At 40.2% G+C, this 25573-nt stretch overlaps 1 protein-coding gene and 1 long non-coding RNA gene across 3 annotated transcripts in view; one reads left to right on the top strand and one right to left on the bottom strand.

The window, feature by feature from the left end:
- Positions 1 to 25573, top strand: part of BEND5 (BEN domain containing 5) — a 721515-nt gene that overhangs the window by 135015 nt on the left and 560927 nt on the right. For both annotated transcript variants that reach the window (XM_081868270.1, XM_081868274.1), the window contains exon 4: positions 25246 to 25340. In XM_081868270.1, the coding sequence (XP_081724396.1) occupies positions 25246 to 25340 (95 nt within the window). The remainder of the gene's footprint in view (positions 1 to 25245; positions 25341 to 25573) is intronic.
- The window catches only part of LOC309345313, a 66072-nt gene continuing 41874 nt past the window's right edge, over positions 1376 to 25573 (bottom strand). The window contains exon 3 of the long non-coding RNA XR_014158180.1: positions 1376 to 1466. This is a non-coding gene — a long non-coding RNA (uncharacterized lncRNA). The remainder of the gene's footprint in view (positions 1467 to 25573) is intronic.

Here is a 25573-nt window from a genome sequence, read left to right as displayed (position 1 = left end):
TTTCAAAGGTTAATCGAAAGACAGTATTTTAGTGTTTTAAAAGTAAACACTTTGAACTTCAAACTAATCGAAGTTTTCAACAGACTTCAAAGGCAGCCTCATCAACTCCAGCCTGGAGGTTGCCAAGACCTGAATGCCAGTGACCAATTTGACCTTCTCCAGGAACAGCCACAGACTCACCAGCATATGTTGCTGAAAGGCATTCCTTGTGATAGATGCCAGCCAGGTTTCAGGAACAGAGTTTAGGTCTAGGAGCAGCTCAAGAGTGTATATGGGAATACAACCTTCTACCGAACCTTCATCTTCTCCTGTGTTAACTGGAAGAACTGTCGTCAACATTTCCATTTTGTCTGGATCGAACCTTACTCATTCAGCTCCTCCCTGATTCCAAACTCTTGCAATTTCAAAATTGCAGTATGTATAAAACTGAGAAGTTCTGAACAGAACTCCACAAGCTCCTTGATTCCCCATAGCTGCACTAAAATAGAGCATGGTCTGCTGTAAATAAGATTTAATAAACCGAGGAGATGTCAATAATTCAAAGTTAGACTGTCTAAACTTCTTCTGAGGGCAAGATGTTGGTGCTCATAATGCACAGCCTTAGAACATAAGCAGTATCATTGCAAAGAAAGGATTTTCTCTAGTTCCCTGTAAATGTTTTGCTACCCACTGTATACATATGCCCTTCTCTATCCAGATATGCTCGCTTAAAACCTATTTAACTGAGTGCGTGATTGCAAACCTTAGGTTATACTGTCATGAACTCAAAATTATATGCCTCTGCTAGCTTTTAATAATAGCTGTTATGTGAATCTCAACTAATATTGTGTGTGTAAATGTATTGTTTCGTCTTTCTTCAGCTCTCCTTCATTCACCATACGTTTTTTCAGGCAGACTTGCGCAGATAAGATCACTTTCATTCTCCCTTTCTAAGCATTCTTAAAACAGTACGATTGTTGTCATAGTGATACTGTAATATCATGAGAATGGGGATGAGTAGTGTAGGAGGAGGAAGAAAGGAAGTGACTGACTTGTATTTAAATGCATACACAAACAGGATTACTGACAATTTCTAAATAAACTAAGATAACTTATGAACACATTAATGGTAAATTAATGTTTGATTAAATGTGGTTTTAATTTTTTCTCTTGTGAGAAAATTATTCTCTAGATAAAATGACATAAATCCTTATCTCTATGTGAAGACAGTGCAGTAATTTCCAATTAGAAGCACGCATGAGCTGCAGACAAACTCAGAAGCTTCTATAATGCCTTGTTAAATCTCTTCCACTGTAGTTATAGGTGTAATATCAATAGAGATAACATTTACAGGGTTAAAAGGTAAAGCAGGAAGCAGCTGGCTTATGATTGGTAATTTTTGACTGCATCAGAGACGGTTGAATGTCACCTCTGAAACCTTATTGTTATCTTGCAAAGTTCCTTGAGCAATCTTTTGGATCCCCACCCTAAAAAAAGAAAGAAAGGTCATTTAATTTTCATTCTAGAACATCTGCTGTTAATTCAAAATTAGGTACAAAATATTTCAGGGGCTATACATGTAAGGGTTTCATAGCCAAGTACAGTGGTACCTCGGGTTAAGAACTTAATTTGTTCTGAAGGTCCGTTCTTAACTTGAAACTGTTCTTAACCTGAGGTATCACTTTAGCTAATGGGGCCTCCTCCTGCTGCTGCGCCGCCAGAGCACAATTTCTGTTCTCATCCTGAAGCAAAGTTCTTTTTTTTTTTAAATAATATTTATTGAACATTTTCAAATATAACAGAAAAAAGAAAAGAAATAAAACATCCATTTTATAACCTTATTTTCATTAGCATCTTGCCAGGACTTCCCCACCCCACCCCCTCTTGTATTCCAATTCCTTCAAATAGATTCAGCAAGTTCTTACCCCAAATTTTAAACTTATTATAGTTAACCCAATGTTAAGAATGTTTTTCCATCCCCTAAAATCGACCCCGCTCCCTTCCACGAGTTCCCCTCTTTAATATGCAGAACAGATTAAAATAAAAGAAAATAGAACAAAGAATAAAGTATAATTTAACACCCTTTGGATTCCAAATTTCCCTCCCCCCTTTCCCGGTTGCGTTCCCCAATGTCCATCAATGCCTGTTGTCATCCTGGAGATCCCACATCTAGGCCGAAATCCTTCACAAGTCCACTTTGCCGTCTTTTTAATAGTCTTTGCCGTCTTTTTGATCATCTTTAGTTTCAAGCGTCCAATCTTGGAAAAGCTCTATCTCAAAAAGGTCCATTTTTTCCATCCAGATCTCTGTATTTAAGAGTAAAAACTCCAATTTTGTTTCTTTAGACCTTTGAAATCTGGATGTCCCAAATGTTCCCACTTCCAGCTTTGTCCAATTCTTGTTGTTCATGTTGTTCTTATTATTCTCTCTCCTCACTTTCCTCTAGTTTCTTTTCCTGCTCTCCTGCAAAAATGTTCCAATTCCAAAAGCTTCTAAATCCCCTACAGAGGCTTTGTTATTCAGGAACAAAACTTTACGTCAAGTCCCTTCCATTCTTCAATAGATAAATCTATTGTCTCCTTTAGTGTAGAGACCTCTGTAGACAAAATAGTGTTCCATTTCTGCAGTTTCCCAGGAGATAAAAAGTCCAATTCAAATTCCATGCCAGCAATACTTGTAGTGTCCCACAGCCCCTCTAGAGGGATTATAGTAACTCAGTTTCCTTCCAGATCGCACCCAACAGTCAAAGTAACTTGTTATTCCTTGTTTTAAACAATTTATATCTAATTTGTAACAAATGTAACCGGCAAAGTCCTCATAACAAAGTTCTCTTTTTATTCTTCAGCTTTGACAGCTCCTTTGACAGCTGTCAAAGCCTCTGTTTCTCCTCTCCCGGCGCTCTCGCGGATCGCTCCCGGTTCCGGGGGGGGGGTGCATTTTAGCTCACGTTCTACTTTTCTCCTCCAGCCCAGTCTTATAATTTTCCATCATGAAATTAGTGACTTTATCAAAATAAGGTAGCACTCGATCTTAATTGTTAAATCCTTTGCTTTAAATCCTCTACGACAGGGGGGAGACGGACTTCCTTTTTGCACCTCCCCCGCTCGCTCCGAATTTAATTTTTTTTCCCTTTTTAAGTCCAGTTTCCAATTACTCACGGGTTGTTCTTTTTAATCCGAATTTTCAATGGAAGAAGTCAGCGCTCTCCGCCAAATGGCATGCGGCTTCGCTCGGTAGGGGAAGCGGAGGACTCATAGCACCACACCCCCCCCGGCACCCGCTCCGCAGCCTTTAAAAAGGCTCCTTCGCGGGTCGGGGGGGCGCAAACGGTGCCCGCCGAGTCACCATGCCCATGGGTTTCAGCGCCCATGGTTTTTGAGGGTCCCCGCGACGCCGACACGGCAGAACCCAGCCCCTGCAGAGCAGGCTCCCTCCGGAGCTCGGAGGGAGTCTGCCATTCGGCGATGGCGCCAACCCGGAAGCCCCTGAAGCAAAGTTCTTACCCCGAGGTACTATTTCTGGGTTAGTGGAGTCTGTAACCTGAAGCGTCTGTAACCTGAGGTATCACTGTATTGGATTGGGGAAGAAGCTAAGTGACCTATATACACTTGTTTATTTGTTGCATTTCTTCATGGCTTTCTTTACAAAAATGCAAGGATGCAGTGTACATTTTGGCTACTGCCCAGCAAGGCTTAACAGAATAACAGAGCCTCCACCACAAGCTGGGCCAGCTCAGCACCTGCTTGCTCCTGGAATGCCTGATTCCAGAACTTTCCACTGTCTCCTTCATTGGGGAACACACTGGCCACATTTCCACTCACCTGCATATTGGATGCATGGAAGCAGAGCTATGTGTTATCAGAGTGACTCTGGCATCTCAGAGGCCAGTGGAGGGAAACATCCACCCAATGCTGCAGTACCCCCAAACAACCTAGCACAAAGTAGGGTGGATTGTTCTGTAAACCATTGAGATGATCGGTCTATATTTTTCTGTTGATAAATACTTCTAATCTTGGAAAAACCAGTAAATTTACCAAAGTACTTACGTATATGTTACATGCAGATGTTTTGTCCATTAAAAATATATACTGCATTGTTGATGAACAAAGGTTTGAAAGTGAACAAATAAGTATATTGCATCACAGATACTATTCATTCTTTTGAAAGTAGCATAGGATATGGAAAGATGAGACAAGGAGCATCATGGAATTGGCTTCTGCAGGGGGTGTTCTACAATGCAATAGCCATGAATTTTCATTATAAACATTAATACATTTTTATCAGTTTTCATGTCTTAAACCACCAAGGGGCAGCATGGTGCAGTGAATACTGTGTTTGGATTGGGTGTGAGAAATTTAGGTTCAAATACCTGATCAGAATATACCGTAGATGAGCAGATTACTATGGTCACAATCCAGAGTTGCATTACTGGTTTTACATGCCCACTGGAGTTTGGGGCTTGTGTTTCTCAGCAGCTAAATAGCAAACTGTGTTTTTAAAATTTGATATGAGAATTGCAAATTACTTTGCATTTTTAATATTTTGTTGGGAGCTGCCAGAGTGGCTGGGGCAACCCCGTTAGATGGAAGGCATATACATAATCCATTATTATTATTATTATTATTAGTAGTAGTAGTAGTAGTAGTAGAAATGGCATGTATTGAAAATATTATCTCTTGCACATCCCCATAGTACTGAGGCAGTGTAACGGCTGTACCTTTACCTAAGTAAGCATAGTTTGTTGTATAACAGTACATTCTACTCTGATTGGCAACAGCTTTCCAAAGACTCAGACAACATTCTGTTCTAGTCCTACTATCTGAGATTTTTTTTAAATCAAGTTTGAACTTGGGATCTTCTCCATGTGACATATACACTCCATCACTGAGCTGTAAACCTTCCTTCTTCTTCAGCTTATTTAGTCCTTTTAACTGCATCAACGTCAGTATAGTGTCCAGATCAAGGAAAATAATAGTATCATTCTATTTTGCCTTGGTCAGGTTTGAGCAGGGTTTCCCTGAATTACATTCTGATTGGATCCCAGAATATCTCGGTTTTTTGTCCAGTGCTCTGGTGTGAGTTAGCTGGTTCACACCAGAGTACAAGACCAAAAGACACACATTTTTTGGTCTTGCACTCCTGCAAGAGCTCAGGACACCCCCCACCCCCCAAAGAGTGTCCTGATATTGATAAATGGGATGATGTAGGATAAGCAATTCTGTGAGATCGGGGATTTAATCTGAGACCTCTATGCAGAGCATGCACTCTATCTACCACAGAGCTACAACCTTTCTGAAGCAGCTATGCTTACATTCCAGTCTGCCGTTCTGCATATGGGAACGCATATCGAAAATCTGTTGCAGCTCATGGACCTTGGAAAACACAGATAAAAAGGAAAACAGAGAACTGTAAAGGGCAGAAACAACAGAGCAATATGAGGCTTTGGAAGGGCCCTAATCCAATGTAGGCAGTTTGACACTGTGCTTCAGCGTGATGGGAGAGGCAGAAAACACATCAAGTCACCCTGCTTTACCTCATTATACAGACCACACACTGAACTTTATACAGCTTGTTCTGGAACAACAGAGTAACTTTTTTTATTTTTTCCTGACAAATACAGATGTGGTCTTTTACTCTGCCCTGTGTTACAAATGCTGTACAACTTAATTGGGCATTGGCAGAATGCTTGCTTAAACCATTATACATTGCAAGAAATTAGTAGAAATCTACAGGTTAAGAACAGTGAGAAATGAGAAGGCAATGTTTTATGTGAAAATTAGATACAAATAAATAAACTATGTGAGCATTGGTATAAAAGCAGGAAGCGATATCATTACTAATCAATCTTGAACATTCTGTCTCTTGCAGATGTCGATACAAAGTTATGTGCTACAATAATTGTAGTGTAGGCTCTCTGGTAATTACTGTTGTTCATTTGGCATGTTTGGAAAAAAGAAAGAACGAAAGAAAAGAGTCTTGCAGTCAGCAGCTGCAAATCTCTAAGGAACAAGCAAAAAGATAGCAGAAGGGTGATAGTCATCCATCATTCCTGACAATTTCACAGCCTAGAATAACTTGACAGAGACCCAGAACAAAATGTTATTGAGAATTGAATGCTGCTAAGCTGAGTGAATTGACTTTCTGATGACGAAGTGGGACTTGCTTAAAGTGGCTGGTCATGTTTTTGTTTTATTTATTTATTCTGCGCTATACCTGTTCCTCTGTAGTGGACATTCTGGAATCTCTTTCTGGCCCAGGGTCATTTTGGGATGCCACATCTTTGCAGGGAATTACCTTCTTAAAAAAAAGTAGGGCTGTCATGCTTAACGAATTGCATAGTTGATTAATGATCTCATTTCCACCAATTAATCATTCAATTAAATCTAAATAAATATGCATGTTAACACAAGCTTCCATTCACTGTTAGAAAGAAAAGCCTATACTAATTCTTAATACAACAGGAAACTGAAATAGACTCAAAAATAGAAAAAAGTGTTCTTAATTCATATCTTCACTGATTAACATTGACCCCACAACTCAGACAAACAATTCAGACAAACTATAATATGCTAGCCATTATTACAACAACATAGCCTAAATCTAAGACAGAAGTTAAGCATGATTAAGGCTAAACATTTCAATGGGTTAAGCAAGTTTAAGTCTGGGTTGAATTCACCCCCGTTTTTGTTGTTGTTGTTTGCCATAATGGATAACCCTGGCTATTATTTGAAAAACACTTTAACGCAAGTATGAATATCCACTTTAGCCTTAGTTCTCCACTGGTAAAAGGAAAATGGAGATTTTCAGGAAAATTATAGGGATAAAATGGAATTACAAGGTACTTTGTACCTTTAACTTGTATCTGGTAGTGCTATTGCAGTAGTGGAATTTTAGTCCACTACAGGTGTTAATCACTTTGCCAGTGCGTAATTGTATTTGCGTAATTGGCAATACTGCTTTATGAATGGTCACTGCAATTATTCTAGATACATTTAGTATCACTGTATTTCTTTCATTTCATTTCTCTCTGGCATCACTGCTAGCATTTCTCTCTCTCACTGCCAAGTGTACCTGTGTCTACCAGCTGAGGATAACGCTGCATCAGATGAAGTGGATGATAATACACAAACGCTTATGCCATAATAAATCAGTTAGTCTTTAAGGCTTGAAAAGACTTTCTGTTGTTTTCACTTTGAGAGACTGACAAAGGTAGCCCTCTGGAAATTGCTTTTGAAACTTGTTTATTTCAGGCTTGGCCAACTTTCAAATTCTTGAGGGCCACTCTAGACCAGGTGGTGGAACAATCCAAATCCCTCACAGATGGTCAGGCTTTATAGCAACATTGGTTTGCTTGGTAGTAAGTGCTTCACAGGTATGTGCTCAGATAGCATTAAGTCATTGAAGGGAGGGTGGCTGCAAAGCAATGAATTTAGTAAAATACACTTTCAAGAGGCAGAACTGACAGTGTTCTTTGCCTTTCATAATATGCATGAGAGGAAAACAATGGGTGGTATCCACTGTTACTCATACTCAGAGTAAACCCATTGAAGTCAATGTGTTTATTGAAATGCACTTATAAACCACTTAATATTTCAAAAAGCTCCTAACAGTAGTTCTTTTATTTTAGTAACTCAACTCTGGTTATGATTTAGTTGGCTATTACCCAATAATGTAAAAAAATACACTGATCCATTGATTTTTGTACCATTGAAGCTGCTTAAAAAACCCCCAACTACTACTATATCTTGATTTGAAATTTGTTAGCATTACTTAGAGCCATATACATTTGTTTTAGGGGTTAGATCCAATGTAAGGCTCACCATCTGTCCATCTCTGATTTATTTAATACCAATAAGATGTTAGGTGCAGTGTTGTTGTTGTTGTTGTTGTTTAGTCGCTTAGTCGTGTCCGACTCTTCGTGACCCCATGGACCAGAGCACGCCAGGCACTCCTGTCTTTCACTGCCTCCTGCAGTTTGGTCAAACTCATGGTGGTAGCTTTGAGAACACTGTCCAACCATCTCGTCCTCTGTCGTCCCCTTCTCCTTGTGCCCTCCATCTTTCCCAACATCAGGGTCTTTTCCAGGGAGTCTTCTCTTCTCATGAGGTGGCCAAAGTATTGGAGCCTCAGCTTCACGATCTGTCCTTCCAGTGAGCACTCAGGGCTGATTTCCTTAAGAATGGATACGTTTGATCTTCTTGCAGTCCATGGGACTCTCAAGAGTCTCCTCCAACACCATAATTCAAAAGCATTAGGTGCAGTACAAAACATATAAATCCCTAGCTACAGTGTTTATATACACAATATGTGTATTGGCACGTATATACATCATTAATACAGTTTTCTTCATATGTTTTAAATTCATTTTAGGAGGAAAGCACCTGCCTCAGATGCAATAAAGTTGCTTTTGTGTTCATGAAGCTTTTAGGAAAGTTTACTGTTAAAAACTGCCATTCGTTCAGAAGCTCATGGTAGCTACACACATTTGTTTGAAGGCAATAACATTTACTTATCATACCTCCAATAAAAGTGCACATTATTTTTATTACCCATCTATCTGAATGACTGGAAAATTTATGCCAAGCACTGCCGTATCTGAAATGACATATTTCATGAGTTTATAGTTCAAAAACTTGCACTGTAAAAAAACTATTGTCTATTACACTGGTCAACAACAAATTTGTTGTCTGCGTTTTTTCAGTTGATTTGGGATGAATCTGATGCGCTGAATCCAAAAATCACATTGGTTTTGCTAAATCAGGTCAAGTTTTTCAGCTATGGCCACATGTCATTTTTTTACGTTTTTGTTCATATGTACGCTTGTGTGGAGTATTTTAGAAGAAGTTGGTGGGGGTAAAATGCCATGTTGAATAATTGTTTTGATTGGAAATGATTATTTTAATGACAAGAAGTATTCAGGTCCGATAGTTCTGGGTGATTATGTCGAAAAGGGATCAGTTTGAAGTCATAAAACCTCGAAATCTTCCATAAATTGGTGCTGAAAAGCATAAAGTTGCTTACCATGCTTATTTTGGTATTAAACTTGGTGACCAGGATAAAGCTTGGGTGCGACACATGGTGTGCAAGGCATGCACTGAGACTCTACCTGGGTGGACTAATGGCAAGAGGAGTCTGAACTTTGGAATTCCCATGGTTTGGAGGGAGCTGGCAAACCATGTCACTGACGGCTACTTCTGTGCTGTTGATGTGACTGGGATCAACAGAAAGAACCGGAGCAGCCTCAAGTATCCTGATCTTCAATCAGCACGTCGTCCTGTAGCTCATTGTGATGAAATTCCAGTGCCTATCTTCAGAGAACTTCCTGACATTAGTGACGAAGATGCCTCCAGTGTTGAAGGACATGAAGAAGAAGTGGTTCTTTAAGATGATGCTCCACATCCATTTTCCCAAAAGGAGTTGAATGATCTAGTTCACGACCTCAGCTTGTCAAAGGACTCTGCCGAACTGTTGGCATCCAGATTGAAGGAAAAAAACCTCCTCTCTGACCGTGCTCACATCAGCTTCTTCCGCAACAGGCATCAAGAGTACCTCCGTTTTTTCTCGGAAGAGAAAGACTTGGTGTACTGTGCAGATATTGCGCAGCTTCTGCTCAAGCTTGGAGTGCCACAGTATGAACCCAAAGTTTGGAGACTGTTCATTGACAGCAGCAAGCGATCACTTAAATGTGTTCTGCTACACAACGGCAACCAGTTTGCCTCTATACCCCTGGCTCACTCGAGTACACTGAAGGAGAACTATGAAGCGGTGAAGTATGTGCTGGAGAAAATTGGTTATGATCAGCATAAGTGGTTTATTTATGTTGACCTGAAGATGGTGAACTTTTTGTTGGGACAACAGTCTGGCTTCACCAAGTAACCATGTTTTCTGTGCATGTGGGATAGTAGGGACCATGCTCAGCATTACACGAAGAAGGACTGGCCTGTGCGGGAGGAATTGGTGCCTTGCAAAGAAAGGAACGTCATCAACGACCCTCTGGTGGACAGAGACAGAATACTCTTCCCACCGCTGCACATCAAGCTCGGCTTAATCAAGCAGTTCACCAAGGCTCTGGACAAGGATGGTGACTGCTTCACTTACTTGTGTGCCAGGCTTTTCCAGGATTGACCATGGAGAAGTTGAAAGCTGGCATCTTTGACGGTCCTCAGATCTGTCAGCTCATCAGAGATCCAGAGTTCGGAAACTCAATGAACGAAGTGGAACTGGAAGAGTGGAAGGCATTTGTTCTGGTAGTGAAGAACTTTCTTGGCAACAATAAGGCCAGAAACTACACAGAACTTGTCGACAACATGCTGACTGCTTTCAGAAACCTGGGCTGCAACATGAGCATCAAGATGCACTACCTATTTTCACATATGGACAGGTTTCCTGAGAACCTGGGTTCAATGAGTGACGAACAGGGGGAGAGATTCCATCAGGACATGAAAGAAATGGAGACCAGGTATCAGGGTTGCTGGGACGCAGTCATGATGGCTGACTACTGTTGGACTCTGAAGAGAGACCTCCCTGCCGCTGAGCATTCCAGGAGTTCCAAGAAACGGAAGTTCAAGTCCTGAAGTTTGAAAAATGGTGAAGCAACATGCAATTTACATGTACTTACCTTTATCAACACCCACCATTCAGTTTACAGTAATCGATGTTTCTATCAGGTAATCAATATATGTTGTTGGAAAAACATTTTTTTCTCTTAAAAACATATTTAGGATGATATGTGTTGACAAAAATCAGCTGATAATGCCACAAAAATGTAATCGATTTTGTCACAAGATCTGATTTTTTTCAAATCAACATAGCACAAAAACCTGACCTGATGGAGAGAAATAGATGCCATTTCCTGATTCAGCAGTGCAGAAATACCCTAAATCAATTGTAGAAATCTAGACAACATTCAAAAAGTAAAAAATTGTTGCCCAGTGTTATAAATATATGGGAAAATATGGAATTTGATCAGGATGAATGGCAACTTAAGCTTAAATCCAAAGGACCGCAAGCAGAGTTATGCTCATTCAGTGGGCATTTCCTACCTTCTTCCCACTATTGAAGGTTGTGGAACCTTTTCTAACTGTGCATGACACATTGCAGGGGGCTGCAGGTGGTGGAGGAAATTGGCAGAAGTGGTCACACAAATGCATAAGTGGGATCGGTATCACAAGTTGCTGTTTGGATCCAAGTCGGAGGAAGCATTGTGTTTAGCTGAATGTATTTATTAATATGCCTTTACACATTAGATTAGCAGCAAATGACTATGGAATGTGTATACTGTGTCAGAAATGTTCCCCAAAGCTCAGCTGAAAGTTTGTGCTTTTGTTTTCTTCAAAAAGGTTGCTGAAATACATGAGATGTTGCCCTAACAGACTTTGACAACAGCAAGCTTTGAGACTGGCTCATTAAGTCCTTGACAAAGGCATTTGTGGCCAAAATGAGCTGGGTTTGTTACAAAAATAAAGAACCCATCCTTTTTCTTGGCATCTGTGAGAGATGTATTTCTTTTTTTGTATGCTATTCTTCAATGCTTCCCTTTTTCGGCACGTTTTACTAAAATGTGTGTGCCTGATAAGTGTCCTAATCCAACTCTAGTCATATTGTAAAAATGTATTTATATATGACTAGTTGTACCAGAATGTGGATGGCTATTAAAATTAAAATATATACTCAGCTGAAAGCATTGCAGTATGGATGAACAACATCCATATTCAGATGCATATGCCAATGCACACTTGAATCTGAATCAGATTGAGGCCCCTAGTTCCTGATCCAGCAAGTGAAAAGCATATTGATTTCCTTAGCAGGATTGGGGTAAAGGGCTGCAATTTGCTGTAAACTCCTCTTGTGTACCCCCTGTGGAAATGAGTTGTAAATTGTGTGAGAATGTAACTTGTTCTTCTTGAGACATGTTCAAGAGGACTGTAGAATATGAAAAATGCCTTGATTCAGCAGAAGTGTCTCATACATGCATAGGTCCTAATCTGGCTTCACACATTCATTTCTGGCCACATAATTGGCAAGGGTGCAGATGAGATGTTAAGGGGAAACAGAATGGGGGCGGTCTAAACAGTTACCTCACTAGGGCTATGCACATGCAACTGGTTGCTGGACTGAGCTAGGGAAACTGTGTGAAATACCTACATATAGTTCCTCATACAACTGGAGGGGTGTATATATGGAAACGTCATTCCGCGCTTACACAAACATGCCCCTTTCTGGACCATGTACACAACCTAATTCTAACATACTTTCAAAATTTGGACTTAAATATTCCCATAAAAGGTAATCAGCATTTCAAACTGACATATAAACTAAAATTACAAATTAAATTGAGACATGAACATTATTTTCAGAATGCCATTGCAAAACAGAACCCCGCCCCCCAAAAAAACCCAGCCAAAGGGTTATAATATATACAGTACTGCTTGCAAACCATAGTTGTCAAATATCTCTGTTGAGGAAAATATAAACTGGTAATATAGAGTCAAAGATTAAGTGACCACATTTAATTTAAATTTCAAAAGTAAGTTTAGAATCCACTACATTTAAGTGTGAGTTTTTTATTTTTGCTTGTGTTTGTATGAAAATAGTAAAATACACTGGAGTTTGGGCCAGTAGGTTTTTGAAGCTGATTACAGTTTTGTGCTGTATGCAGTGCAATGTGATTACAAAGATAACTGTGTAAGTTGCCTCTACCCAGTTTCTCCCACTGCAGTTCCCTGTCCCACATCCCAGGCTTCTCGCGATGACCCTCCAACTCTGTTTGGGAGTGCATTGGCTGGAGTGGAGAGGAGCAACTGGGGAATTCCCCTTATGTGAACATCCTTATGCTGCACAGCACTGGGTACCTTGCTATATTTGTGGAATGAATACAGTGATTTGAACTATGGCACTAAGTTTCATTCTACCTCAATACACTGAAATGGAAAAGACCTAGACATCCTTGTGGTATTTTGCAGTATTTTGCCTGTAAAGAATAGAAAACATAAGAATGGCCAAAACCTGTCCTCAGATATACATTATATTTGACAAATATGGCTATACGTTTTCATTTTTCAAAATGAAATCAAAATTAATTTATTCCAAGGCTGATACATATCAAACACTGACACAAGCAAAGTTCCAAAAGAGCTCTACATTGCATACACATTTTTATCCTAGCAAAGAACAAGGGCAATTCAGTTGTCTTTGCTTCTTTACCCCTTGGGATGACCTTTCACAATAAGAATTGTCAGTGCCTTATTTATAATGGCAGATCTCAAGTTTGATTCTGGCAGGTTTTGATCACTTGATGGCCCAAAAGCTTTCAAACACAGAAGAATCTGATGCTTTTTTGGCATCCTGCAGTGTGTTTAAACCTCAAAAGCAACTTTTAGTCCCAGAAGTGAATTACTGAAGTGGTGTAAACAAAACACGAACGTCACAAAATGATGAAAATCTCATACAAAATATCTTTGTCAGATGGATGACAATTCCACATTGCCTAAAAGGCATCTGCAACAAATGTATATTCTGTAAATAAAATTCTGATTTACCAAAGAAAGCTGAAAACAAACAAGCAGAAACATCAATAATTTAAATGATTATTTGTTTATGAAACACAGAAAGCTGCACAAAACATCAAATATCAATTATTTATCGCTGCTCATTGTTCTGTGACAGCAGAATTTTAGAAACATACTCTTGGGTCACATTAACATATGCAATATAACAGGTCACCTAGAATGACAGACTGCTTTCACAAGACTTGCTTGAGTTTGTTCTTGAATTCCCTGCACCTGCATTAAGCTTATTCAAACATTAATGTTCTGTTTCGCTTTTTAACAAAAGGTTATGCCTGCAATTATATACACTGATATTGCTCAAATATTGTGCCCCTTTGTGTTCTGTTGCGTGTAAGGTTGTGCTGAATGTTCTCCACAAAGTATTTTCAGCACGAAAGGGAGGCTTTCCAGGACACTGGAAAAGTTTCTCAGAATACAGAGCCCCATCCCCATGCAGAATACAGAGCTCCCCTCCTCCTTTCAGGCCTGTTCTCTCTAGCCATGACTTGACCAGCAGCACCAATTTTGACATGAAGACATTTCGCCCGTTTGCCATTCTTCCAAGTGAGATTGTCATTGTAGCAGCTCAGATGCGTTTACATGACAGCATTGCCGAGGGCAAACAAAGCTAGTTCAGAATGATGACAATATTTATTTATTTATGGTATCACAAACGAGAAATGGGGTGTTGAGCAGGACAAACATTTGATCACCTTGTTGGACAAAGAATGCCAATTAAGATCATTTCCGTCAAGAATGCCATTCTATCTATCCTGTGCTGAGGACAGGGCTTAACATACTTTTACAATGTATTGACTAGTAACTTCCACCACTTCCTTGATTCTATGTAGGTCTGGGTGAGGAAGTTTATTTACCTGAGAGGAGGGAAATAGCTTTTAGCAAGCTCTCTGGTTGCTGCCCAGACAGGGCCTGAGCCTGTTCGCTTTATCTCTCCTTCTTAGCTTGTAAAGGTAAAGGTAAAGGTACCCCTGCCCGTACGGGCCAGTCTTGACAGACTCTAGGGTTGTGCGCTCATCTCACTCTAGAGGCCGAGAGCCAGCGCTGTCCGCAGACACTTCCGGGTCACGTGGCCAGCGTGACAAGCTGCATCTGGCGAGCCAGCGCAGCACACGGAAACGCCGTTTACCTTCCCGCTGGTAAGCGGTCCCTATTTATCTACTTGCACCCGGGGGTGCTTTCGAACTGCTAGGTGGGCAGGCGCTGGGACCGAACAACGGGAGCGCACCCCGCCGCGGGGATTCGAACCGCCGACCATGCGATCGGCAAGTCCTAGGCACTGAGGTTTTACCCACAGCGCCACCCGCGTCCCTAGCTTCTTAGCTTGTAGCAGGCACCAAACAACTTGGCACATAGGGACTATCAGCTAGATAAAATACCGTGTCAATTCCAGAACTCAAATCAAAAGATTTCACGTTGTCAAAATAAGAAATAGCAAATAAAGCGAATAAAACAGTTCTAAATAATTCTATCCTAGGCAGTCCTACAGACTATTGACAACTTGCCATGCTAGGCAAAGACACAGATCAAGCTAGTAACCTTTATTTCCCCATGGTCAGGAGAAATAGATTGATGTGGGGCCAGGCAACTACAGATTAGCCTTGGGTGGACTTCTCTGGCAAGAGATCCTTGATTTGTATATCTTTGTGTTTGGAAGTAAATATATTGGGAGATAGTAGGAATATTTCCTCATTCCTTCCTGCTAGACTGAACTTTGATTGTGTACTTTGGGTGTGACCAGCCAACTCTTGTGGAATGGAGTTCATAGTTTATTGACTCCATTCCACATATGGAAATAACATTAAAGAGGCAAGTCCTGTACCTCCACAATGACCAGTGATCAAAGCTTCTGAAAGCTGAATGGAAGTATCTGAGCTGGCAAGCACTTCCTCTCTTGCAGATTATTATAGCCTTCTATTTTGGTCATGAAACAGTAACACAGTAGTACACTCCCTTTAGAGATCTGCCATCCTTTTTATTCTGCAAAAGTGTTAAAAACGCACAACAGATTTATCCTGCTCACACACAATTACCCAATACTAGCATCCTCATTAAGCTGGTGGAGCAGGGGCACAGAAACACCTCCTTGCCATAATAATAATAATAATAATAATAATAATAATAATAATAATAATATATTATTTATACCCCATGCCACTACCGAGAAGGCCCTCTGCCTGGTTCCCTGTAACTTGGCTTCTCGTAGGGAGGGAACCACCAGAAGGCCCTCGGCACTGGACCTCAGTGTCCAGGCAAAATGATGGGGGTGGAGACGCTCCTTCAAGTATACTGGACCGAGGCCGTTTAGGGCTTTAAAGGTCAGCACCAACACTTTGAATTGTGCTTGGAAACATACTGGGAGCCAGTCTAGGTCTTTCAAGATCGGTGTTATGTGGTCTCGGCGGCCGCCCCCAGTCACCAGTCTAGCTGCCGCATTCTGGATTAGTTGTAGTTTCTGGGTCACCTTCAAAGGTAGCCCCACATAAAGCGCATTGCAGTAGTCCAAGCGAGAGATAACTAGAGCATGCCCGTGAGACAGTCTGCGGGCAGGTAGGGTCTCAGCCTGCTTACCAGATGGAGCTGATAAACAGCTGCCCTGGACACAGAATTGACCTGCGCCTCCATGGACAGCTGTGAGTCCAGAATTCAGCATCTTGGGTGCTTACTGGAGCCAGGCAGACAAGTAAGGTTGGGGGTACTTGTGCACACTGGCAAGAGCACCAGACTGGCTTCACTCATGTGTTCACGGAGTCCTGACCTCACCTCACTGCTGCCTGTCCCACCCCCATAGTGCAATCCTGCTGTCAGATGGCTGGCTCTGCACTCTCACCTCACTGCACCAGCCACTCCTGCCACTTGGCTTCCACATTAAGAGTCCTAAAATGGTGCTTACAGTACTACTTTTTTCAGACTTGAATGCATTATGCACAAGTCTTTTTCCCTGGGTGGGTGCTTTCTCCCTGGAACTCTTTTCCTTGGAAATCCCACCAAATATATCCCTTCAGAACTATAGTAAATTGAGGTTGACTTCGTTGACTCAAAACTGGTTTTGGTGTGTTGATGCTGCGTTTGTGGCTTTCATACTGCGAATTCATCATTTGGGATTTCCTTTATTGCTTTGTTTTATCTAGTGTTGTACTTTACATTTTGCTGTTGTCATTGGCTGTATTGAAACCTTTTGGAAGGCCAAATAGCAGGTTACAAATATTTAAAATAATTCATTTAGCAGTCGAGCTTAAAGAATCAGATATCCACATTTCTCTTATTTTCTTCTGAGCAGATGCATGCTCAAGACGGAAATTTTGCCAAAAAAACCACCCAGTAGTGACATTACAGTACATAAGAGATTTTAATTTTAGCACTTAGAAAGAATAAAATTGGCTCAATGCAGTTAGATTTTCCATTTTTATAAATCCCAGGGCTGCTCTAAGGTTACAACAGATACTATAAAGTACTGATTCTATGCCTTAATATAATAGGTATCATTTATTATTTGGATGACAGATAGTGGGAGGGGAATGGTATGGACAAATTGCTTGATGCTATAATATTTTTATAAGGCTATAACTACATTAATATTCAAATTACAACTGGTATAATAGCATCATTTGGTGCTTAGGAGTTCTGAATATGTCAGCTTCACTTGCCAGTTTACTTTGGAAGCAAATTAGTAGTCAAGTTGAGCATCAATCAGTACCTATCATCGCAATGCCTCCTTTCATCAGAAAAATATGGAAAACAGGGATATAAGAATAAACATTGACAGGTTGAGGGACATCATCAAAAGCAATTTGGTATGAACTTGGGTATCACAGGTGTGAAAATGAATGTGTGAAGCTTCTTATATTTAGGAATTCTGGTCATATGCTATATGTTTTACCCTATTTAAATACCAAATCTGAAAGGGGATAAATCTTTTGCTACACATTGACCGTGAGAGGGCATACTATTACCTTAGCCGTTTGCTCACCCACTGCCCCCTGCTTAAGCAAATGGACAAGTCGCATTGGTTCCTTTCCTGCTGCCTGGTGAGAGGAGTACAGTGGTACCTCAGGTTAAGTACTTAATTCGTTCCGGAGGTCCGTACTTAACCTGAAACTGTTCTTAACCTGAAGCACCACTTTAGCTAATGGAGCCTCCCGCTGCTGCTGCGACGGCGGAGCACGATTTCTGTTCTCATCCTGAAGCAAAGTTCTTAACCCGAAGCACTATTTCTGGGTTAGCGGAGTCTGTAACCTGAAGCGTATGTAACCTGAGGTACCACTGTATAGGGGAAGAACGGGTACTCTTTTTTTCTTTAAAAATCAGGACGGCTGTACAAATGCCTGGTCATAGGAAACTAACCAGCTAATTAATACTACAATTGTGCAGATAAAAAACTGTTGCTTGGTGACACCAGCTTCAATATCACCATTTATTACCAGCATTTTTGTCTCCAATTAACAAAGCAGATGGAACCTGCTACTATCAATGGAAGTGAGGACTGCAGAGACAGGCAGGCAGGGTAGCCGAGTGTCTATCACCATAACACCCTTTCTGAGGGTGACTTGGAGCGGATGTTGTGGTGGGAGGGTGTTTTATTTTTATTTTGCCACCATCATCGCCCCAGATAAAGGTCTGTGATAAGCTATAGCTGGTGTTCGACCATATTTGTCACAAATCTGCCACTATCACTTGAGTACTCTTCCCTGTCATTTCTTTGCCAGCATTCCTCAAATCACCTAATAATTAACTTGGCTGAGCTCCACTTCCATGGAGAGAATGTTCAGGAGCAATCATGTAAATGTCCCTGGCTATTTCTCTGTTCCAGAGTCGACTGCAGGTTTAACAGGATCAGCAGCTGGTGTGACAGGGAAATCCGCAAGAATAATCAGAAAATCATTCTGATCTTTTAGTCTTTTGGGTGGAGCCATCAGAACAGATCCCCTGCAAAGTTTTGGGATGCCAGTGATCCTAATTCTGACCGGATAACCATCTGTCCATGAAAACAGAACTGTATCTAAGCCTGTATCTAGATCACCTTCATCCTATCCAGCATCAAAAACCTAGTCCAGCCTGTGTCCAGCTAAATGTGTGGGGCCAGAAATCACCAATGTTGGCAAATCAACAACAGTGAAAACTATTTTGTTGTTGATCTTACAACTGAAACTAGTTTTCTGATATTAGAATAGTAATGCTATACAACAACAAACATGCATTGTTCCACTACCATTATCAATGAAATTTGAAATTAAATCTTACTTTTTTTACTATTCTGTAGTATGAAAGATTACGAGAGACCTAAACTTGAATAGCAAAGCCTGTGATTAACCTTGTAATAGCAATAAAAGACACTCAAAATACAATGAAATATCACCAAAGGCCTTCTTGTCTACCGCTGAATTAAACCCAATCCTGTGTTTAATTATTGGAGACTCTCTTATTTCTTTTTTCTTTTTAACAGAAAGACATAATCCCTGTGATGCTACCAGTAATTTAGCTAATTTGCTTTTCTGGAGACCATCTGTTTTCCCCACATTCGGCAATATAGTAATAATTTTTTGTTCCTTCCTTATGTATCACGTCTTCCTACTTCCTTCTTTCAACATTACACTATGTATTGCTCAGTTTCTCAGCAGTCATCCAACGAAGTGTCCATTGGCACCTTAACAGCTAACACATTTATGATGGCATAAGCTTTTTTGAGATAGAGCCTACAGCATCAGATTTATAAAGGGATATCCTAGCTGGGAGAATTATATACACATTGATAACCGAAGAAACATACTATTTTGACATTCATTGTTTTAAGACCACACAACCATTATATATCTGCCTTCTGAGATGCATCTTATAGAAGGAGATGTGAAAAACCAGAGGATGTAGAGAGTCAAAGTTATAGCCTGCTCATATGATCAGGGCAAAAAGTAGATAGGATCAAACGTAAGGGCCATAGCATTAGTGCCCTGTTGCAAATCTTGGTGTTGCATGATGACTAAGGAGGCTGCATTTTCAGTGCAAAAAGGCTTTCACTAGTCAAATGGGGAAACAGTAGGAGATAGAATGAGGAAACAGGAACCATAAGAGCAAATCTATTCTCATCACTATGTCTTGTTGTAGTATAGTCATCTTAGTCGTGTTCGACTCTCCGTGACCCCATGAACCAGAGCATGTCTTGGAAACCCTCACTTTCTTCTCAAAGCTTCTCCTTTTTTATGTCCATGGAGTTTTCTTGGCAGAATACTGGAGTGGTTTGCCAGTTCCTTCTCCAGGTGGATCACATTTAGTCTAAACTCTCGGCATAGCTCATACCTTCTCTGAATTATTCAAGCCCCTTCGCCACAACAAGGCAGGGATCCATGAAGGGGTCACTATGTCTAAGGGACCACAAAACGTTAACTGAAAAATACGTGTAAGCTCCAAGGCTGGCAGCCCAATTATTTTCACACAACACAGGTAGATGCACAAATGACTAATTTTGTAGCAGACACCAACCACGTCACAAACAGACACAATTGGGTATTGTCAGATTCTATTTCCTTACTTTGATTTACATATCACAGGCATAGGCAACCTCGAACCTCCAGATGTTTTGGTACTACAACTCCCATGATCCCTAGCTAACAGGACCAGTGGTCAGGGATGATGGGAAGTGTAGTCCCAAAACATCTGGAGGGCCGAGGTTGCCTATGCTTGACATATCACATCTGGTAACCTACCATAAAAGCATTGCTTCATTGGTAAAAAGACCAAAACTGTGAAACCTTGACTGATAAACAGTAAATAGAGAGACTGCCGTTACAGTCTTGTCACTCAGTTGTAACAAGAGAACAGTTGTGAAGAATTCAAAGGGTTTGGCAGTTTTTATTGCATCAGATTATTATAAGAAACAAGGTTAGACCACTACAAATTCTCTGTAGGCCATGGATTTTCAGTTTGCAAATGAAGGTCCTGTAGCTAGAGGCCAAAATTGCATAGGATGACATTCATTATCACACTGTTCCAATAACTTCATGTGAAGAAGCACTACAGATTGCCTTATGGAACAACCCCCCCTCTCCTCCCACAGCACAGTGTTCTGGAGGTTCTCCTGACCCCACTCCTTAGCCTATTTCAGGGTTGGGGTGCCAGGGTTAAAGCCCCACTGCACAAGGAGAAAGCCTTGCACACGGCTCCCATTGACAGGGCTGGCTAGGTGAATCCTGCCCATGCATTGAAAACTCTGTTTTTGTGCACAGAATTGATCTGGACTTCCTTTGTTGTATCTCTGCACACAGTGGCACTGCACACATAGATATTGTCACGTATTAGCAGCACGTTATTTTTCCTAATACTTTTGGAACAGGACTCCCCTGACGCTGGTTATTGTGAAGGAAGGAGAATTTCATCAAAGACATATTAAAGCAATATTATAAAGAGGGGGGAAATGCCTGTGATGAAACATTCTGTCTGTACAACAGTTAATGCAACAGAAGTTCTGTCCCATGGAAGGTGAATCATGGAACCCTACCCAGTATACAGTTTCAATTGCAATGTTAACACTCCTGAATCTGTGGTAATTTCTTGCTAAACTTCATAGTGTTGCTTCTTTCGGCATAATAATGCTTACCCTTAAGAATGGAAACTTGAATCACTCAGCTGCCTTCTCTTGAGGATTAAGATATCAGCAGATTTTGCAAGTAAACTTCTAAAGCAGCCAGCTGTTACCAACCACCTGCAGCCATAATAGTGATTGAAAAGAACATGGATGCCTAAACATGGATAGCTTCTCTAATTATGTGGAAACTGAGAAGTTTAATGCATGACCATACTTAAAATACTACCAAGGTACGGAATGTGCATTGTGGAATTTAAAAGTTATAAACCAAAACAAACCACACATGGAGTTTATACCAAGTATCTTTCAATTATTGCCAGAACAAAATAATCATTTCCAAATACTAATTGTCAAAAGTTTATTCATAAGAATGCACAAAATACAACCATCTGGCTATATTTTGTTAAAAGAAAGATAGCTGCTTTTTGCCATGTTTACGTTATAATGTATTCAGCTAAATACAGTCATTCTTCTCTGTCTTATTTTGGGGTTTTTTCTCCTCTTAAAGCATCTTTAATAGGTAGTCCAAGAAGTAGGGGAAAACATGCAAATATGTAAGCTCTCCTCTTCATTGCCATTTTAAATGAGTTCAGTAGCTACCTGTGCTTTGACAACTTAAACATAACAAGGCACAGGTGCTCCTGATTAACAAATCAGCTAGGGCTCTGTACAGTTCCCTCCACAGGTGGGAATGAATTTTCTTGCCCTGACAGCAGACAGGCTTTAAATATTTGTTAACTGGTAGGGGAGGACTAAATGCCATAAATATTTAATTTTTTTAAAAAAGAAGCAGCAGTTATGTATTATGTGAAAGTAGTGATTCAACTGGAGATTTAAAACTGTAAATATTGCTGGCTGAACTAAAACTGAAAGATGTAATGTTTACCAGTCTTTCTTGGCAGGTTTGTACAGAAGTTTGATTTATTTGCACAGTCATAAGTGGTACAAAAATTGGTTAGTGGCTGTTATTATTAGTAGGCACCATGCTTTGAACACCCAGAAAGTACAGTAAGCCCGTAACCTATGCGGGGGTTATATTCCAGGGATCATTCCTAAAGCCAGAATTATGTATAGTCAAAGCACATTGGTTAATGGTGGGTAAGATTGCCAACATCATTTTTCCTGGGCATCTGCCCCCTTTCCATTTTTTTAAATTTTTTTGAAGGTCATAAATCCAAATGCATCCAAGTGAAATGTGCCTACGTTGCAGGCTGTATAAAAACAGTATTATCTACCTTTGACAAATGTTCACATGAAATTTAACACATACAGGAATTACGTTAATAGCTCAGTTGTAGAGCACTTGCTTTTCACAGCATATCCAAACAAGACTGGAGAACACTCCTTTCTTAAACCCTGGGGAATCAATGCTAATTCATGCAGAATAGGGTGAGAGAACCATTTGTCCTCCAGATGTTGTGGAACTACAACTCCCATCTGCCTTAGTCAGCATGACTAATGACTGAGGATGATGGGAGATGCAGTTCAGCAACATTATGAGGGCCAAAGGTTCCCCACACCTGAAATCAAGGGCTTTAACGTCCCTCTGCCCTCAAACATGAAATAATGTAGCACATGAAACACTATCTGCACTGCTTGGAATGGGATGGTGGTGCTTATCCTGGAAGATAGGCTAAGTAGTTGTTGGTACAGGGCAGGGGGGTTAATTCAGGAAGTTTGAGACATGCTACTTTATAACAGAATGTTTCATTATGTTTTTATATATGTTGGAAGTTGCCCAGAGTGACTGGGGCAACCCAATTCAATGGGTGGGGCATTGTTGTTGTTGTTAAGCTGGTTAGTATCACCAATATGATGCAAGTATTGTATTGCTGAAATAAATGCCAACTTTGTATTGCATGATTTAGTATCAGACTGTCACAATTAACCAAAAAAAATGTAAAGGAGGAAAAAGCGCTTACGTAAAGCCAGCAGGAATATTTAAATTGCCTGCAAAAGGGGTGTGTGTGTGTGTGTGTGTGTGTGTGAAATCTAGCAGCTATTTATTTTATTAATGTCAGCAAATGTTTCCTTACTATATCACAAACTTGTATTACACAATTTCACTTCAGGATATATTTGTATACTTTAGTGAGCAAGCTGCATATTTTCTGTTTCTGTTAAGATGTGCATTGACGTTATTACATTTTATATACTTCACTTGGTGGACTATCTAGTAGAGTTTTACATGTACTGATAATAGGCCAAAGCTCCCTATTTTAATTTTAAACCTGGGATTTATATGTTACATTAGACTAGGGGCATAGTTTGATAAAGTTAATCACTGCTATGAAATGATTTTAGGTTGCATAGCTTCCTGAAAGGACTGAAACTGCTTGCTAACTGCACTTTGAGAAAAAGTGGTTGAAACTGTATAATTATACTTTTTCAAATATTTATAAATTTACTGCTTAACCTAGTTGGTTAAATTTACCCAAAACTAGTAGCAGAGATGGGTGAGGACCCACTTGGTTGGGATGAGACCATTCTTAGTGTCTGCCACCTGTCCTGTGTTAGTCATTATCCACTTCGTAGAATTAGAAAGTTCCTTCCTGCTGACCTCAGCATAATTGCATTAAAGTAATAGAGGCGCTTTGTTAGTTTAGATTATTCACAATGAACATCAGGTTTAACTAACCAATTTGCTCCAGCTTAATTTGGTTTTATAAACAGAAGTCAAATTAAACAGCTTCTATTTTATTTAAAATGCTTCTAGTTTACAGTTTGGAATGAACACATTTTTACTATTGAATATTAATATCACAAACTGCCATATTGCTATTTTGGGAATGTAAACAGCAGAAACACAGCAATTGTACTGCATGGACATCCTGCCCATTAAAAAGTCAGCTTGAATATAGCAAATTGAAAACCACAATTAGTTAGTACGTACATAATTAGTACATACATCAACCATGGGGAACCTGTGGCCCTCCTATGATGTTGGACTTCTAGTATCCCTAACCATTTGACATGCTGGATGAAACTGATTGGGAGTTGGAGTCTAACATCATCTGGGTATATATGCTGGCTGTCCTCATCAGCAGTAAACAAACCTGTCCACTTGGGAAGGTGGAGAGAGAATTCCAGGTGTATGTGAATACTTAATTCAACAGACCCCCAAGAGCCCCAATTTTGCCCTATTGGCAGTCCTTGTTTTTGGTCAGGTGCCCCAGGGTTTTGTTTGAATTTGGGGCACCCTGCTTTTGGGCTGCGACAGCAGCATCGGAAGGCGGCATGAGGGTTTATTCCCAAAGCTTCATTAGTGCTTAATAACCTTTGGGGTGGAGAAGGTTGGATTCTAGCACCCTGCAGAGCCCTCAAGCTTACTGCCCTGTTGGTCTATCCTCTTCCCTCTCCTGAGGCCACAAATTAATAAGGTTGCTTTGCTTTACTGACAATGCCAACATAGCCCCTTCACCTGGAGCCTTATTAGAAATGGACTAGAATAAACTTTGGGTGTCAGGAGATTCATCCAGGCCCCATCTGGTGATTTCAGAGTGCAAGGCGATAAAATTTACCATTATTAAATATTAAGAATTTGCTTACTTTTTAAATTAAAAACCATTTCCACTAATGGCTACTTTCTCAAATTCATTAGCCCGTTCTTAATCTGGTTCAGGTGTTCCACAAATACATTGCTATGATTTGTTTTTTAACTGGAATGTCACACTGACATAGCCTGTGGTGTCTTATTAGGTAGGAAAGACTCCCCTCCCCCCCAACTGGTGTTTTGGTTTTGTGGTAGATATTCCCATGGGTTTTCTTTCATATCTTGTTTCTGGCAAGAAATACACTAGAGGCCGAGTAATAATAAATGTTCTATTTTTTTGCAGGTTTGCTCATAGCTCCTTTTTTGTCTTTCCGTTTTCTTTTCTCTTTCTTTTCCCAACTGCAATGATTACCAGTAGAATACAATTAGCAACTTTCAGCCGTGCAACAAGAATGCTGGGAAAATTAAATATATAAGCAAAAGCATTCTACATGCTCCTGAAGGGTTTTTTAAATGATTGTCTTGTTTATATTTCAAAATTTGGCATCTGGTTACACAGCTCTGACACTGGTGATCTATGTGAAATATATTTAATAAACAACTGAGATTCTCCCTCACCTTGTGTCTTTCAGAGAGTCATTTTCAACATTGTAAACTTCAGTAAAACAAAAAGCCTCTATCGGGATGGAATGGCTCCAATGGTGAAATCCACAAGCAGGCCAAAATGGTAAGTTACCACACCAGTTAATAATTGTGGTTTTGGAAAAAGCTTTGGCCACAATATATCTTGGAACTGCTGCTCTTTGTTTTATTTGGTTAAACTTGGATAATCTTTGTTTTCTTTGTATATACTTCAGCTATTGTGCTATTTCTCTCTCCATAACAGAAGCTAGTTGTTTTTATATTATGGCTTAACCTTGTGAGTGGCAGATTTGGCATAGGAAGGTAGTTATACAGCCC

This window comes from Podarcis erhardii, assembly GCF_964252035.2.
Source record: "Podarcis erhardii genome assembly, chromosome: 6".
Taxonomy (NCBI): domain Eukaryota; kingdom Metazoa; phylum Chordata; class Lepidosauria; order Squamata; family Lacertidae; genus Podarcis; species Podarcis erhardii.
This window is presented reverse-complemented; position numbering and strand designations above follow the sequence as displayed.